At 53.8% G+C, this 17,484-nt stretch overlaps 1 protein-coding gene across 9 annotated transcripts in view; it reads right to left on the bottom strand.

Annotated features, from left to right (window-relative positions):
* Positions 1-17,484, bottom strand: part of LOC111156340 (lysine demethylase 2B) — a 124,217-nt gene that overhangs the window by 79,816 nt on the left and 26,917 nt on the right. For 4 of the 9 annotated variants that reach the window (XM_022517107.1, XM_022517110.1, XM_022517109.1 and 1 more), the window contains 4 exons: positions 16,755-16,933; positions 16,478-16,584; positions 5,052-5,145; positions 3,909-4,062 (listed from right to left, as the gene is read on the bottom strand). In XM_022517107.1, the coding sequence (XP_022372815.1) occupies positions 3,909-4,062; positions 5,052-5,145; positions 16,478-16,584; positions 16,755-16,933 (534 nt within the window). Of the gene's footprint in view, positions 1-3,908; positions 4,063-5,051; positions 5,146-6,529; positions 6,643-7,829; positions 7,886-8,337; positions 8,357-8,519; positions 8,689-16,477; positions 16,585-16,754; positions 16,934-17,484 lie in introns of those variants that run through there. The other 5 variants (XM_022517112.1, XM_022517115.1, XM_022517113.1 and 2 more) reach the window with 5 other exon arrangements.

Here is a 17,484-nt window from a genome sequence, read left to right as displayed (position 1 = left end):
ACCAGGTGAACTCTGAAACTAGACACACCTGGGTTCTTGCCCTGCTCTGTTGCTTATTAACTGTGTGACCTTGGACTAGTTTGTTTACCTCTCTGGGCCTCAGGAACGTTCTTTATTTAAGGTTTTTTTTCGTTTTTGTTTTTGTTTTCATTTTTTAAAGTCATCTCTATACCCATTGTGGGCTCGAATTCACAATTCCGAGATCAAGAGTCGCATGCTCTACCAACTAAGCCAGCCAGGCGCCCCCACGAACTTTCTTTATTAAAAAAAAAGGCAGGAGGAAATAAGTTTCTCCCCATATGCTTATGAAGAAGGTAAGTAATATATGGAAAATGTTTGCAGCTTGCTAAGTATGTTATTATGATCATTAGCCATAGTTCACCTAAGCTGGCGCGGCCGGAGGAGGCTAAGCCCATCCACGTGGTCAGGGCAATGGCCACACGCATCACATGAAGGAAAAAGATGTCATTGAGTTCATCTGACCTCTGATTCCTTGGGGATGATTTCCACCTCTAGCTTCCCATCCACCTCACGATCAGGCTGAATCTGGGTGACCAGCCAGCCACTCCTGACCCTGACTGTGTGTCCTGGTGAGGCCTCGGCCACCTTCAAGTCTTCCTCTTCCAGGCAGCTTTCCAGGACCACCTAAGAATGAGTCCTGAGAACCACGAACCCCCGCAGCACAGCCATTACCCAGCTTTTCACCCCAGACACAAGAAGGAAGAGTTAAATCGCATCTCACAAAGTTACTGTAACATTTAAAAACCCTCCCAACCCAGCATCCTCCCGGTTAGCCTTCAGAATTGAAGACCTGCTGGAGGCGCCTGGGTGGCTCAGTTGTTAAGCGTCTGCCTTCTGCTCAGGTCATGATCCCAGGATTCTGGGATCGAGCCCCGCATCGGGCTCCCGGCTTGGTGGGAAGCCTGCTTCTCCTTCTCTCACTCCCCCTGCTTGTGTTCCCTCTCTCGCTGTGTCTCTCTATCAAATAAATAAATACAATATTAAAAAAAAAAAAAAAAAAGAATTGAAGACCTGCTGAATGACCCACAGGGACACATGAGGCCAGCATGAGGTAGGAGGACACCTGTCTAAGGTCACACTGTGGGGACAAAAATCATTGTCATAAGTGAGAAATGCCAGAATTAGATTCTCTACTCCGGACACAGAAAAACCCACATGCAGACAGGCCTTGTTCCCCAAGGCTGGCTCTCCACTCTCCACCCAAAGCCACTCCAACTCCCCCAACCCCCAGCTGTGTGTCTGCCCACAGCTCAGGGCGTGTGGACGCGGGAGAGCATCCCCAGGTGCCCGACTACTTCCTCGATGGCGAACTCTGGTCCTTCAGTTTTCACTGGGATGGCAAGAAAATGAGAAAAAGGAAGACGGCACAGACTGTCATAAACTCAAAACCATCAAATATAAACCACCATCCTTTATTCCAAAATTATGGATTTCCAACCTTTTTAGTAACGGGATCACCTCCTATTTGTGAAAATCAGCAGTAGTATATGCCAGGTTTTTTTTTTTTTTTTTTTTTTTTTAAACTAACGCCCATCTTTAGTAAAACTACAAGTTTGTAACAATAAACTCCTAACTTTTTTCTTTCTTTCTTTTTTTTTTTTTTTTTTTAATTTCATTGGTCCCTGCAGAAATCAGTGCTTGGGAACCACATGTACCCCCTGCCTCTGTGAAGGTGACAAGTTCTAACTGTCCTTTTTTCACTTCCTGAACATCCTGGTGTCTCGCTCACAGCCCTCAGGGCCAGGAGTCTTTGCTGGGGTCTAACTCAACCTACTGCTGTGGTTCAAATCCTCCTCTTGCCTTCAACAGACAGTCACACCCCTGCTGGGACTCAGAGGCCGCCTCTCAAGACTTTCTCTAACCTGTTAAGTCACCAAAATGAACGCCCCTCTCAACCAGGACTGAGGGAAAGCAATGAGCCACCTCCCAGCTGTGCAGAAGGCCTGGAGTCCTCCCAGGGAGGTCAGGAGGCCTGCAATCAGTGGGACCAGGTTGGGAGGCACCTGGAAGGTTCCAGAGTTCAGCGCCATCCTGCTCCCATTGTACAGATGGGATGGTTGAGGCACAGAGAGGGGACGAGACCTGCCCCAGGTCACAACAAGAGTCAGCAGCAAGGCCAAGAACGTGACAGGGTTCCCCTGCATCCACCATGGCTAACCCCCATGAAGAGTGGCTTGAACACACCTAAGAGGTCTCTGTGCCACTCTGCCCACCCACTGCGCAACCCCTTCCTGTCCCAAGGAGGGGTCCCTCCCCTCCCCAAGTCTGAGGATGGACCTGGGGCCATGGTAACAAAGTCACCCCCACTAAACCCTGTCACTTCCAAACCCCCAGTTTCTCTAGTAGTGAAATCTCTGCCTTCTGCTCAACTTTCTGGAAAAGCCCAAGTGTGCAGACCCCATCTCCTCGGTGGGAGATGCTACCAAAACGGCCCCCTCTTCACTTGACATTAGTGCTTCATGTCCAGACCCAAGGCCAGCTTCAAACGCCACTCTCAGAAACCTAAGTGTGACCAGATTCTCCATCCAATGGATCTTAGTTGCTTCAAAGGATACTCCTAAGGTTCGAGACCCACTCACTCAGTGGCAAATTCCCTGCAGGCTCCTTAGCACAGTCATATACATAGCCTCTGCTTGTATACATCCAGTGACAGGGAACTCACTACCTAGCAGAGCAAATCATACCACCACTGGGCTGTACCTCTTCTTCCAGGAGATCTTTCAACCAGCTGACAGCTGTTCCCATTCACTATTACTTCCCCGGATCAAACCATCCAATTCCTCCTTCAAATTCATCTCACCTGGTGTGACATCCAGACTCCCATATCCAGGTCAACTCATTCTCCAAAGTATAGTGATCAAAAGGAGCACAACCTCCTATATGTGACCTGACCCCCCTCACTTAATACAGCAGGACTGTCACCTCCCTCATCCTGGGTAAAATGTTACCGTTAATGCCACCAAAAACTGCACTCCCTGACCCCTAGGGCATCTGTCATACTCACTGGTGCCTCAGCCTGTAGCTGCCCAAAAGCCCTCAGTCCATCACCAGAGAGCTGAGGCATGGAGGTTTCAGCTCACTTGGTCCTCACTACCACCCCGGGAAGTCTCACTCCCATTTTACAGACAAGAACACCGAGGCACAGAGAGCTTAACTCACTCCCGTAAACTCACAGCTCATAAGCACCAGAGCTGAAATTCAAACGAAGGCCTTTCAGTCTGGCTCCGGGTCCGGTGCTCTGAACTACTGCCCCCCACTATACTTGCAGCCACAATTTTTTTTTCTTTTCTTGATTTCTTTTTTGTGTGTGTGTGGGGGGGTGGGACTCCAAGTACAAGAGCGGACATTGACCTCGACTACTTTTCACCTTGTGCTGCAGGAGGCTGCCACGTTGGGTCCTTCCCCAAAGCTACATTCCCCTCTGCCCATTCCCTAGGCTTTCAGGCACCCTTAGAAGACCCCCCACTCCGGGGTCCGCCCTTCCCCAGAACCTAGCCGGGACTGCCATTACCATACATTGCTTCTTTGGGTAAAACAACCCAATTCCTCCTTTAAGGGGGTGAAGCCACCCCCCTCCCCACAGTACCACATCACCCCGTCACACAGGAATCTCCACAGTACGTCTTGGGGGAGCCACTCACCTTCCCCTGAGGAAGGACACCAGGCTTTTTCCCAAGAGTGAATTCTAGCCCATAGGCAGGGAGACACAGGCTAGATGTGAGAGAGACGGGGGCTACTTTCCCTGCAGCCCGAGGCCTGCTTCTCTCAGGGACTCCCAGTGGCCATGAGAACCACAGAACCCTGTCGCCTGGCCCGAAACCCTGGCTGAGGCCACAGGAGAGCCAGGGGCCGAGGGAGAGCCCGGCACCAGCCTTGCCGGAACCTACCGGAAGGGATGAAAAACGTGTAGCCCTGTTTCAGCTCAATTCTTTGGCATCGCTCCACGCGGTCTCCCAGGAAGATGTCACTCTGTTTGCCTGACAGCACCCACTCCTCGTATAGTGCCAAATTGTGCAGGGTTGGAGGAATCAGCCAAAAGATCTTGGGAGGAAAAGAAGGCAGTCAGCTGAAGATCCGGGCCAAAGTCCTGGATTCCTTCCAGGCTGTGCCACAGCCCAAGGAGACAGCCCTACCTGCCTGGAAGCGGGGAGGATAGGGGACCGCCTCCAGGCCCAGGCCCAAAGGGTCTCTGGGATGGCGGGGAGGCTGTGTCACCCTTCTGGAACACCCTCTGCCTGCCTCTAGGGACTCTCCATTCCCGCTAAAACATCAGGGTGGGTAGAGTTCCTCGACTGGGTGGAACATTCTTTCTCCCGAGCCACAGCTTACTGGGGAGGTAAGGGAAGGAGAGGAAGGGAATTTCCTAAGTTGTATGAAAAAATGGTCCAATAAATAAACTCAGCCTGTGCTCACTCTGCAGAGGGAGGAAAAACATCTGGAACCAAGTAGGATGACTTCCTACCCAGAATTTCTTCCAACATGTTTGGTTAAAACAAACGCACGCACGAACCCAGACAAGCAGGGCGACATGCGTCCGCTGAAGGAGCGCCCACGTCCGTGCGGGCCACACTCAGAAGCAAAAGCAGCAGTAACATCCTGAAAGCACGCACCACCTCCTCTCTCTGGGCGATGTCTGTCCCTCAGATAAAATGTTCTTGGAGGCAGGTGGTACCGGCAACTAGACTTTTAAGTTAAACGGTCTCCGCGCTGGGGCTGGAAACCACAGCGCACAAAGTGAACGCCGGGAGCTCTTGGGCACCAAAGCTGGAGTTCTGATCTGGCCGGAGGTGCTTGGAACACTGGACTGGGGGAGCAGGTGTAGGACAGGTAACCGGATGTGATGCAGAAGGGCTGAGTGGAATCCTCCCCTCCAGGAGAAGACAGGGAGTGCGAGGTGGTCTTGAAAGTGGGCGGGGCAGGAGCCACTGGATGCACAGGGCGGGGAGGACAGCGGGGAGAGCGGAGCGAGCCCCTCTAAGAAGGAAACAGGCAGGGATGTGCAGAAGTTGAGGAGACTCGGCTCAACTCACCTTCCCACCCCGGAAAACGTGGTACCAAACGGAAGTGCCTCCGAAGTCGATGTGGAAGTCAGTGAAACAGCCTTTCACGCTCATCAGACAGTACCTGCGGCACAGAAGTGTGGCGGGGGGGAACAGCAGGAAAAATCATTCAGGGCCTGAATCACTGGAGGTGCCTGACCTGCTGCCCTTTTATAAATGCTAACACTGGGGACTTTTCTTTTCTTTTTAAACCCAATTCTAAGCGGAGTTCCCCCTAGGGGAAGCCCCTGTGATCAGATGACACATCTCAAGCATTGGCCACCTGCCCCCAAGGCTGGGGGAGGCATCTGGGTTTTCAAGTCCCCAGAAGAGAGCTGGCAACCCACAGGCCACTGGGTTCCTTCCTCACAGGCAGCTTCAGCTCCTGCCCCACCCCCACGCCCACCCCAGGGAGGAGAGGCTCCCTTTCTACTCCCTCCCAGCGCCCGGCCCTACATTATTCCCAAGACGCCAGTCTCCTTTGCAGCAGCTGGACCCCTGGAATTCTCAGTGTAAACCACCTGCAAAGCTTGCCAATTACCAGTCCCCATTCTCCTCTCCGTTCGCTCAGCAAGAGTTTACTGAGAGCCCATCAACGGTCCAGCCCAGAGCTAGGCACCACCCTCAGAGCAGTGTGTCAGAATGTGTCAGCCCCCTGCCCCCTGGGAAGGGACATGAACGGAACCCCGCACAGGGGGAGTGAAACAGCAGGACAAACTGCAACGGACTGAGAAGTGAGCAGTGAGCTCCAAGCACAGGCTCCGACCAGCCACCAAAGATGACCGTGTAGGATCCCACAGATATGAAAGGGCCCGAGTAAGCAAACCTAGGGACACACGGAGTAGAGGAGTGGCCAGGGCCTGAGGGCGGGGGTGGGGTGCAGGGCTGGGGAGCGGCTGCTCATGGGCACCCGGTTTCCTTCTGGGGTGATAAAAATGTTCTGAATTTGACCGTGAATGCACAACTCTGTAAACATACAGAACCGCTGAACTGTACACTTTAAATGAATGAATGGTATGTGAATTCTATCTCCATATAACTGCTAAAAAAAAAAAGTGAAAGGATTAAGAGAGGATGCTGGGGGTGGGGTGGGGGACAGGCCCAGGGGAGAACCTGGGCCTCAGAGGCTTGGGCCGGGGAGGTGCGTTCAGGAGAAGGAACCCGCCAGCAGCCCCCCTTCTGAGCTCTTGCAGCAGCCAGATAACCCACCCTTCCTTACAGGAACTCACCAGTCTCCTCCCTCCTCCCTTGACATGTTGCCCTCCTAGGGGCGGATAGAGCTTAAGGGGGGCGAGGGGGGCCCACAGAGCAGGCTTCCAAGTCCAGGCCTGGCAGACAGCGATGTCAGGGCCCCCTCTCTCCCTCCCACCCCTTCCCACAAGAGCCACCAGCGGCACGGATGGGGAGGCCTCCCCACAGCTCATGCCCATGCACCTTGGCACTCCAGAGGCCCACACGCACATGCTTACCCCACTGACCTCTTTTCCCTGCTGCACTTTGCTTTTCCATGGTTTGGGGAAGAGGGGAGGAATGGGGCAGGGACAGACAGGGAGGAGCCAGCAGCAAGCCCTAGTGGAGATAATGGGGGGGCGTGGGGCTGAGCTGGTTAGGAGGCTGGTGGGCTCCAAGCGCCCCCTCCCTCTGGCTGCCTTTTGCACCTCACATTCAGGTGGACCCGGGGCTCGGCAGAGTATGCAGGCGGCGTGCCCCGCGTCCCTCCTCCGGATAGGCTGGAAGGAGCCTTAACCATGTGTCTGCAGGAGGCTGACAAATCAGAAGGCCTTCCCCCACATCAGAGCCCCGCTGCCTAGCAACCCCATCGGAGGGGTGTAGTTGACAGCACAGGACGCAGCCCTGTCACGAAGACAGGCGCGGGCTGCCCGGCTGGCGCTGGGGTTGTTCAAGTCCCAGCTCAGGCTCGGGCTCGCTCCCTCCCGCCTCTGCCCCATGCGACCCGCCAGGTTCCCCAGGCTGAAGACACCAGTGACCCTCTTCTCTCCAAGGAACTGGGGGTGCGGAGTGAGGGTAAAGCCCTAACCCAACCCACCCCACCCCCACGGACCACACCGGCCTCCTCTCCAAGCACCACTTCAAAATATTAGTCCTCGTTTTCCTAAAACCACCTCTTCCTCTGGGTTTTCTTTTCTTTCCTTTTTTTAATCTAACCTTGGTTTCCACCTCCTTCAGGCCTCAGCAGAGAACAGCCTAGGGAAAACAATTTAAGTGTTTGTGGGGTGGAGGGAGGAGATGTGCTTCCTTTAGTCTGCAGCTGGATAACCACCCAGGTGCCGGCAGAGGAGAGGAGAGGAGCTTGGCTCTTGGGCACCAGGCCCCAGACTGGCCTGGTCACTACCCCCCAACCTCCTGCCCCCAGCCCCAACCTCCCCAGCACGCGTGGACGTGAACACTAGGAGCTGCGGCAGCGGTGTGCAAGGAAAGTTCTCCAAGTTATGCCTGCGTCTGATCTGTCCTCCCAGTCACCCTCCAGCATCCTCTGAGGCCCTTCGGAGCTTGGGGGCGCCACTTCCAGCCCCGCCTCTCCTAGGGAGGCCCCTCCTCCCATGTCCCTCATTTCCTGGCCTCCGGGCCGGGCCGCCCCTCCCGCCGGGCAATTGCAGGCTTTGGAGCGGCTAGGGTGGCTGTGACAGGGCCGCTTTGTCCGGGCCCCTGCAGCCGCCACCCCCGCTCTCCCGCCCACCCCGCGCTCATTCCGGGTCTCCCCCCTCACTCCTGCTCCCGCTCGCTCTGGCGTGACGCCTTTGCACTGACCTCTACAGCTTCCTCTTCCAAAGCACACCGCAGTCACATGGGCACCCCGGCTCGGTGCCACCGCCGCTAAGCTCTCCCGCCGGCCAGCCAGCCTGGCTTCCGCCTCGGCTGCCCCTTGCCCGGAAAGCCGCGCCCCTCGACACCCCCCCCCCCACTCCCCGGTGGCTTCCGTGCAGGAGTGCACCCTCCAAGTTGGGGGATGAGAATCAGGAGCCCCCGAACTAAGCCTCTGGGGGGGGTTCCCGCCTCCCAAGGCCCGGGTTGGCTGGGAGGAGCGTGGTAGGAGGGGGCGCTGCACCTGCAGCACCAACTTTGGGGCGCTGCCTGGGATCCGCGGAAGCGGGGCGACCCCACCCCGCCCTTTTCCTTCCAACTTAGCGAAACTTCCCCGGCAGCTCTGGCAGCATCCCCTGGGGCAAAGGTCTTGGCGGGGTAACCTGGAGAAAGCTGGCACCGGGAGACGGGGCTGGAGGCGCCGAGCGCGCGCGCACACACACTACACACTTACACGCAGCCCGGGGAGACACAAAGAGCTGCTCCGCGACGCCGGCTGCGCTGCCCGCGGGCGGGAGGCGACCCACACCCCGCCCCGGCGCTCGCGGTAGGAGCGGGGGCTCCCGGGCAGCCCCGGGCCCGCGGGGCGCAGCGCAGGGACGCCCGCCCGGCCCCGCCCGGCGCGCCCGCGGTTACCCTCGGCGGCGGCGGCAGCGCGACTCCCGGGCGTCCCCTTCGGCAGCGCAGGATCGACGCGCGCCCAGCCCCGGCGACCGGAGCCGAGCCCCCTCCACGGCGCTGCCAGGCCCCGGCCGAGGACCGTGCAGCCCTCTCTCTCTTCCTTCCTTCCTCGGAGAGCCGGGCGCAGCCTGCGCTCATCCCCGCGCTGAAACTGAACACCCGCGCGGCGCGGCGGCCGCCAGGAAGGAGGGAGGCCGCGGCGGCGACAGGGAAGCTTGCCGGCCAGCGCCAGGGGACGCCGCTGCCGCCCACGGCCGCCCCCTCGCCCCCGGCTGGGTGGGGACACGAGGGTAGCTCTACAGGCGGGCGCTCAGCAACACCCGCGCCCCCGTTTTCAGGGAATGTGGGCGCCGTCCTGCTACTGGAGGTGACGACCCAGCAAAGCCACCTTCCTTAAATGTGCCCATCGGGGCATGGCTGGGGTTTGGAGGGAGTGTCAAATCCCAGGTAGAGCCGCTGGGAGACCAGGGATGATGCTCTGGCCCTCAAACAGACTATCTGTGTGACCTTGGGCGGCTTACCTCCCCTCCCTGAGCCGGTTTTCTCATCCTAATGGCAGGCAGGTGACTTGAAGTTCAACTCTGCATTCTAAGGCGCGCCTATGCTGCCCCTTCCCCTGCCTGCCTCCTTAGTAGCTGTGCAACCTTACATCATAGAATTACTGTGGGAATTCACTGAGACATGTACATATTAACACAGTACCTAGCACTATGAGACTGATTATTTAATCGGATTTTCAACCCTCCGAGATCACTCCCAGGACTGTCCCCATTTTACAGATGAGAAAGCGGAGGCTCAGTGGTCACTACTTTAATCAGTGACGGTGCTTACCCAAGCAGCCTGGCTCAGAATTTCTCAGCTCTTCTCCCAGGTCTACCTGGCAAATCCCAAGACTCAAGAGTATCGATGTCTTCAGGTTGTGTACAAACTCAACCCCCATCAGGCTGTGGGAGATGGTCCTGCTCAAATGAGAAGTCCCACCCTCCAGGGCAGGCTCACCAGGGCCAAAGCCCTTCTCCCATTCTATCCCCACACCCTTCCCCTAAACCACAAGGGGTCAGGAGACCCTGGTATAGCCTCTGTAGGGGCAGAAATCAAGCTTCTCCATTCTTTGCCAAACTCCATCCACTGGAGCTATCCACCAACATTAACTAATAGTCTCTAATGAGTGCTAATGATAATAGCTGTTTACATGCATGATATCATTTCACCTTTAATACAACCCATAGGCTGCCTGGGTGGCTCAATCGTTAAGCGTCTGCCTTCGACTCAGGTCATGATCCCAGGATCCGGGATCAAGTACCCCATCAGGCACTCCGATCTGCAGGAAGCCCGCTTTTCCCTCTCCCACTCCCCTTACTTGTGTTCCCTCTCTCACTCTCTCTCTTTCTCTCTCTGTCAAATAAATAAATAAATAAAATCTTAAAAAAAATAAAACCACCTATAATCCCCATTTTAGGGAAGTGAACATTGAAGCCATTTCAAGGTGGTCCATGCCCAAGGTTAGAGTGCTGCTTCCCAGGATCATTTGCAGGATGCCCAGCCAGTCCTTAGTGCCTCTCCAACGGCCTATGAGATTACACTGTGAACTCTTTGGAACTGGCTCCCTTTTTTCACCATATATATATATGTTCTGCCTACTTACAAAAAAAAAAATTATAATTACAAGAAACATCTCCCATCTTGGATTTGAGCAAGTCATTGGGTGGGTGTTCTTGAGCAAGGTTTTTTAAGCACTCTTTTTTGGGGGGGAGGGGAAATGGAGAGGGACAAGGGGAGAGGGAGAAAGAGAATCCCAAGCAGGCTCCACGCCCAGGGCCGAGCCAATGTGGGGCTCCATCTCGGGACCCTAAGATCACAACCTGAGCTGAAATCAAGAGTCCAATACTTAACCAACTGAGCCACCCAGGCACCCCTTGAGCAAAGTTCTTGACACACACAAAATATAAGTGAAGTTGAGTGAGCTAAGAGAAGGCTCTGACAGCTGAACCAGGCCGGCCACATGGGAAAATTGTTACTTTTTTGGTCACAAATGTCTCAGCTCGAGCCCCAGCAGGGATCACATCAGATTCATCTGTGTTAAGTATAGCACCCAGCAATACAGCCCTATAATTATTCTGATCAACTGTGTGACACTGGACTAAATCCTTCCCCCTCCTGGAACTCAGCATCCCCATTTGGTGAGCTAGTCAGGGGCCTCTAAATGTGGTTCTCAGGGGTCAAACCAGGCCCTAGATGTGCTTCATTTGGCCTGCACTGGGTTGCTGCTGTTTTGTATTTTTTTCATTTTTAAAAGAAGAATTTTTGAAACTATCCACAGCCGCAGCAGCCCCCACTGTCTTACACTCAGCTGTACACCTATTATCTGCATGGAAGCACTAGGAACTACAGTTTCCTTTTCTGTAAAATGAGGATAGTAACACCTACTTCCAAGACTGCTGAGATATGCATGTTAAGTGTCTAACACAGTGTCTGTGTCTATACGTGGCAGCACAGAAAAGGCTGGCTTTCTTTGGTCCTCTTGTAGAGGTAGAGAGGTAGAGAGGTAGAAAGGAAAAGCCAGGAATCCAGAGGCCTGGGGTGTGCTGCGTGGCCCACAGCTCCGCCCCTATGTGACATCAGCAACCTCTCTAGTCTGTCTGTGTTCCAGGGTGATCTATCACACAGGGATGATCATTTCTAGTACCAGCAAACATGGCTACTGAGAGGTGAAAGTAAATAAGGGTTGTCAAGATAAAAGCCCAATGCAGGGGCGCCTGGGTGGCTCAGTTGGTTAAGCATCTGCCTTTGGCTCAGATCATGATCCCAGGGTCCAGGGACTCAGCCTCTCATTGGGCTCTGTGCTCAGTGGGGAGTCTGCTTCTCCCTCTTCCTCTCCCTCTTCCCTCCCTACTCCTTGTGCTCTCTCTCTCTTGAATAAATAAAAAAAAACTTAAAAAAAAAAAAAAAGCCCAGTGCAAATGTGACCCGAATAGATTGAAAAGCCAGGGACTCCGATGGCACTTGGAGACCTTGTGTCTACATGAGGCCACAGAGACAAACATCCTTCCCACACTGCACATCCACTATTGGCTCCATTTCCCTACAGTGTGGTTGGTAGGTGGGGCATGAATGACAGGATCCCCATTTTGTAGAAGGGCAAACTGAGTCCCTGAGAGGAGATGAAGGATTTCCCATGGCCACCAGAGATCCCCAGGGGGGCAGCCTTAAAACTTGCTGATCCCAGCACCCATTTTCTTCCTGTCGGGGTTTCAGCTTCGCATCCCCCAATTTTCTCCCAGTTCTTCCCGCCTCCCCCAGAGAGTACAGGGAGAAAAATACAACTAACTCCCAATTCTTTGGGGGCCCAACATATGTCTTATGTGGGGTCCCCTTCCTTTTCCTGCCTGTTAGTTCACAGCTTGTCTCCATTAAGCCACAAGCCTCATTTCTGGAAGCAACATGTGAGGACAGAAAAGACTTGCTAATTTCCTTTTGGAATGCATCATAATACCCAGCAGTACTAAGTGAGAAAGGTATGCCCATGTCATAGACCTAGGAGATTATGGAGACTTTAAAACATGTCCACGGGGGTCCTTGAGACCACCCTCCCTTTCAGATATAGAGCCAAATTCCCCTTCCCTTGAGTGTGGGCTAGACCAAGTGCCTCACTTTTAATTAAAAGAATACGGCAATGGGGCGCCTGGGTGGCTCAGTGGGTTAAAGCCTCTGCCTTCGGCTCAGGTCATGATCCCAGGGTCCTGGGATGGAGCCCCACATCGGGCTCTCTGCTCAGTGGGGAGCCTGCTTCCACCTCTCTCTCTCTGCCTGCCTCTCAGCCTACTTGTGATCCCTGTCTGTCAAATAAATAAATAAAAAATCTAAAAAAAAAAAAAGAATATGACAGAAGTAAACAGCATGTGACTTTCAAAACTGGGTCATCACAGACACTGTGGCTTCTTCCTTGCTCTCTCTCCAACCATCTGTGGGGTGGTGGTGGAGGGGAACCAGCTGCCATGCCACAAGGACACTCAAGTCACCCTATGGAGAGGCCCACACAATGAAGAACGGTGCCCTCTAGCCAACAGCCATGAGGGCGTACCCTCTTGGAAGTGGGCCCTCCAGCCCCGGTCAAGCCTTCGTATGAGCGCAGCCCAGGCCCCCACCTTGAGACAAGCTCACCAGCCACTCTGAGCCCGGTAAGCCAGTCCCAGTTTCCTGATGTACAGAAACTGGGAGGCAATGTTTGTTGCTTTAAACTGTCAAGATTTTTTTTTTTTAAGCTATAAAGTTTTAGGATAATTTTATGCATTAATAAACTGATACAGGAATATTCCCAAAACAGTTGTCACTGTTTATCTATTATAAGGAATTTTCTAAGACAAATGACTCTAGTCAGCCAGAACATTCCTGCAAGGTAGAGACAGAGAGAAGGCAATGGCAGAAGTGCCCAGGGCAGCCGATATATATTCAACCAGCCCTGTCATCCTCTTTTCTCTTTATCTTGTCTTTTTTTTTTTTTTTAAAGTAATCTCTACACCCAACATGGGGCTCGAATTCACGACCTCAAGATCAAGAGTCCCATGTTCCACCAGTTGAGTCAGCCAGGCACTGCCCCCCTTTATCTTGCTTTATGTTTCCTCCCAATACTTATAACTTCCTTAATTAAAAAAATACTTACCACTTGGGTTTGCTTGCCCATCTCTTTTCCCCACCCGAACATAAGCCCCCTGAGCATGGGGACTTTGCTTCAGTCACTGTAGCCTACCAACTACTCACAACAGGGTCTTGGATTTATGGGCACTCATTAAAGGCAGTAACAGATTGCTAATACACTAATGTAACCATTACATCTTTTGTCTCCCACAAAGTTACAGCTACCCCCTTGACAAACGTCAGCACTCCTAGCTTTAAGTATCTCAACCAACCCCATTAAAATTCTGAACCCCTCGCCATGATCAGATGGCACAATTCTGGAGCCAGAGACAAGGCAGTAATGGATCTGTAACCTTCCTCTCTTCCCTCCTGCAAACCTCAATTCAGGTGGCCCATCAGGGTAGAAGCTCTGACTTCCAGAAACAGTGTCATATTAATTAAATTCCACAGAACCACTCTATGGCCCCAGAGGACTTCATCACTGTGGGATTTTTACCTTCCTGATTAACTGAAATCAGCATTCTTTTCAGCAAAACCAACAGACTATTTCCAAGGTGACAACTTCCTTCCTAACAAGGTTCAAATCCTGTAACAAATTCCCACAGCCACGGACGGGGCTTGTAAATCTATTTGCCACACGATCCAACCAATGGGATGAAGCAAGTGGTTCTAGAAAATTGTGTGTGAGCCTTTTTTTGGTAATTAGATAGGATTCTCAATGTATTAATAGAATTAAACTACTTAGAGGAATTTTTCAATAAAGCCAAGAATATATCAAACATCGGAAGGAGGCAAAGTAATTGAGATTGATGTCCCCCAGCACTATTTTACCTTCCTAGATACATGTCCCATTTGTTCCCTGCTCCCTCCTGGCCCATCATTTGCCCTCATAGAGGTGATGCACCGGTTTCTCCTATCACTCTACTCCCAGCTCCTACAAACCACACAGCTCCAGAACTTGCATAAAGCAAATCTGAACACACCCATCTCTGCTTAAAATCTCATGGAGAGAGGCTCCCGGGTGGCCCACTGGGTTGAGCAACTGACTCTTCATTTCGGCTCAGGTCATGATTTCAGGGTCCTGGGATCCAGTGCTGCCCTGGGCTCCCTGCTCAGCGAGGAGCCTGCTTCTCCCTCTCCCTCTGCTGCTCCCTCTTCCTTTCTTTGCTCTCTCTCTCACTTGCTTGCTCTGTCAAATAAATAAAATCTTTAAAAAAACAAAGATCTCACAGAAGTTTCTGACTGGTCTTTGGAGAAACACAGACCCTTCACTATGGCACCTTGGGCCCTGATCAGCCTGGCCCACCCACCACCCTGCACCCACTACCCTCTTTCCTTCCTCTGCTCCAGACTCACTAACCTTCCTTCCACAGGTCTACCTGTCCCCCTCTCCCCCCCTTTCCTAACCATCATACCAGGCTCTCTGCATGTAGCCAGGAAAGCTCTTCCCAGGTCTCTTCTCCTAAGTAACCCCTCTCTCTTCAGATCCCATCTTGGGGACACCTGCCCTGCCCTCCCTGACTACGAGTACCAGGGTACACGCTCCCCTAACCCCACAGATCTCTGCCTTGTGGCCTCAACACGGCTGTAAATTTCCATTTCTCTCTCAGATCGCTGGATGAACATTTATCTCCTGAGAGTCTGTAAGCTCTGTCAGGGCAGGGAGCTCATTTGGTTTTCCCCTCACCATAGGTCCAGTGCCCAGCACCAATCAGATGTTTAATACACATGTTGAATTAATGAATGAATCAATCAATCACCCAATCAATCAATGGCAGCTGTGATCCAGCCCTCACTAATTTCTGCATCCCACACTCTTTCCTCCAGCTGTCCCCTCATGATTCCTTCAAGGCCCTTGGCACTTCACTACCCCCCCCCCTCCCCACATTCCTCCCATCCCCTCTACCCTTTAAAGCCCGGGTCCGATGTCCCACAATGCCACCAGCCAAAAACGATTCTTCCTCTCCCTGCTCCCCTCCCCAGAGCCTGCCTCCTTCGACCTAGGATGAAAGCTGCACTTCATCTCGTGTGTTTTATGACACATCCTCCAGAGGGTAAGGGCTCCCAGTCTCGTTCATCCTTTCCTTCCCCATCCCAGGGGCTCGGGAAATTTTGCCGCAGTGGAATGGAAAAGGAAGAGAACTGAAAACCCTCCTCTCCCTCCCCACCCTGAACCCACTCTTTGTGTCTGATATAGCCCAGATCCAAGGGATGTAAGGAGCTTCAGCTTCAAGGGGAGGAAAAATGCCTGAGAAATAATTAAAGAAAGAGAGAGCTTGAAAGCAAAGCCTCGAGCAGCTCGGGGCCAGTGCGCTGGCCTCCCTCACGAAGTCTGGCACGAAGTCTGCATATTCACTGTGACCTGAATGAAGGGTGCAGTGAATGAAAAGCTCACAGCCTTCGGGCTCCTGGAGGCACTCCTAGCAGCAGGGCTGAGAGCGGAGATGCTAATGGATTTGGAGCCGCCCCGGCCAACTCTTCTAGGAAGCCCAGAGCAGCAGTGCTGCCCGGGACGGCCAGCATCTCCTTCCCATTTCAGAGACGGAAACACAGACAGCCTGGGATGGAGAGAGCTCTAAGGCAGCCCCATGGGTCCCAAGGGTCCATTACTGAAATTCTAGAAAGTGGAGGGGATCGCAGGTGCCTCTGCCCAAGTTAAACGATGGGTGTCAGGACTTACTGGTCCACATGGAATGATGTCCCTGCATTAGACGCGGCCACCTTCCCAGCCCAGAGCCCAGCTGCTGCGTGGAGACACCGTCTAAGGGTGTTTGATGATGAATAAGTAGCCCTTGCTCTTTGTTTGGGAAAAGCCCTGGGTCTCCGCAGCAAGGAACAAAAGAACACCAGGCTACCCGCCCCCCCAACACTAGCAAAAGCAAAGTGTCCACGGTGAGCGGGTCTCTCTGAAGATGCCTGATCCCAGGCCATGCTGTCCCTTGGTGGGAGGAAATAAGGGTGCGACAAGCACATACAGACACACACACATGCACACACACACACGCACGCACACACGCACGCAGAGATGGTCCCATTATTCTTCCTCCCCCTCCCCTCACCCCAGATCACATGCTCCTGGGGAGAGCCAACAGGGAGGCCGAAGGCCCATCTGGAGGGGGAAGGCAGAGCCCCAGCGTTCCAAGGCAGCAAGATGCCAGGCTGCCGATGCCAAGGACCCCCATTCCTCACGTCCCAGCAGCACCCGCAGGGCTGTGAGACAACCCCCCCACCCCACGTCCCTGCCCGCCCAGCTCCCACCACTAGCCAGGCAGTCTTACTTCTTCACTTTCGGGTATTTCATCTCGGCGATGGCATTCGTGGCTTCCGTCTGCTTCTCCTTCAAATGCTGGGGCCACATGTTGTCCACCCAGTCCACCAGATCTACCTGAAAGCCGGACCGCTGTCAGCACCTCCTGTCCGGGGCAGCGCCCGTCCGCCGGGCTCCCTCACCCACCTGCCACACCCACCCCGCTCCGGGGCTGGCAGAGGCCCAGAAGCTGGGCGAGGAGAGGAGGGGGGTGGCATCGGAGAGGGGATGGTGGCCAGGGGCCCTACCACAGTCGGACGCTTGACCAGGTGCTCCAGCTTGGTGTGGCTGAACTCGAGGCTGATGACGTTGTACAGCTTGTCCCGCTGGGCCTCCGGCGTCTCGTAGTAGCGCACAAACTGGGACATGCTCATCTCCGTGCCCTTCTGGGTGTTCACGTCCATCACGTCCACCAGCCGCCGGCTACCTAGAGGCAGAATCCACATGCTGGTGGCTCCTGGGGGCTCAGGAGCTGGAGGCCACTGGGGATCCGAAGCAATGAAACTCGCCTCACCTGTATGCCACATCTGCTCTATTACCTGATCCGGTCGGTTTTCCTCACTCTCTCTCTCTCCAAGCCATCAGCTTCCCTCCACCACCACAGACTCCACGCTGGTCCAGTCCTCCCTTACTACTCTTCAAGACAACCTCCAGAACTTTCTAACGGGTCCTCAGGCTCCCCTCTCCTATCCATCCTCCACGGTGCTGCCAGCGTGAGCTTTCTGAAACAGAGACCTGACCATGGACACCCCTCCTTCAGTGCTCCCCACGGCCTACCGAAGATCCTCCTGGCATAGCCCTCAAGGTCCTTCTGCTTATTCACAGCATTAGGATAGTCCTTATTTCCACAGAAAATTAGCTGTTTGGTCATCTGCCTCCCTAGTTTATGGGGCCAGGAAAATCACTTGGGCTTCTCTGAACTTCTGTGTCTTCATCCTTCCATCTCCTTTCATAGGCTAGTTGCGAGGATTAAATCAG

This window comes from Enhydra lutris, unplaced genomic scaffold (assembly GCF_002288905.1).
Source record: "Enhydra lutris kenyoni isolate GAN:26980312 unplaced genomic scaffold, ASM228890v2 scaffoldscaffold46, whole genome shotgun sequence".
NCBI classification, from domain to species: Eukaryota; Metazoa; Chordata; class Mammalia; order Carnivora; family Mustelidae; genus Enhydra; species Enhydra lutris.
Note: the sequence above shows the minus strand (reverse complement) of the source record. Positions and strands in the feature narration are given on the sequence as shown.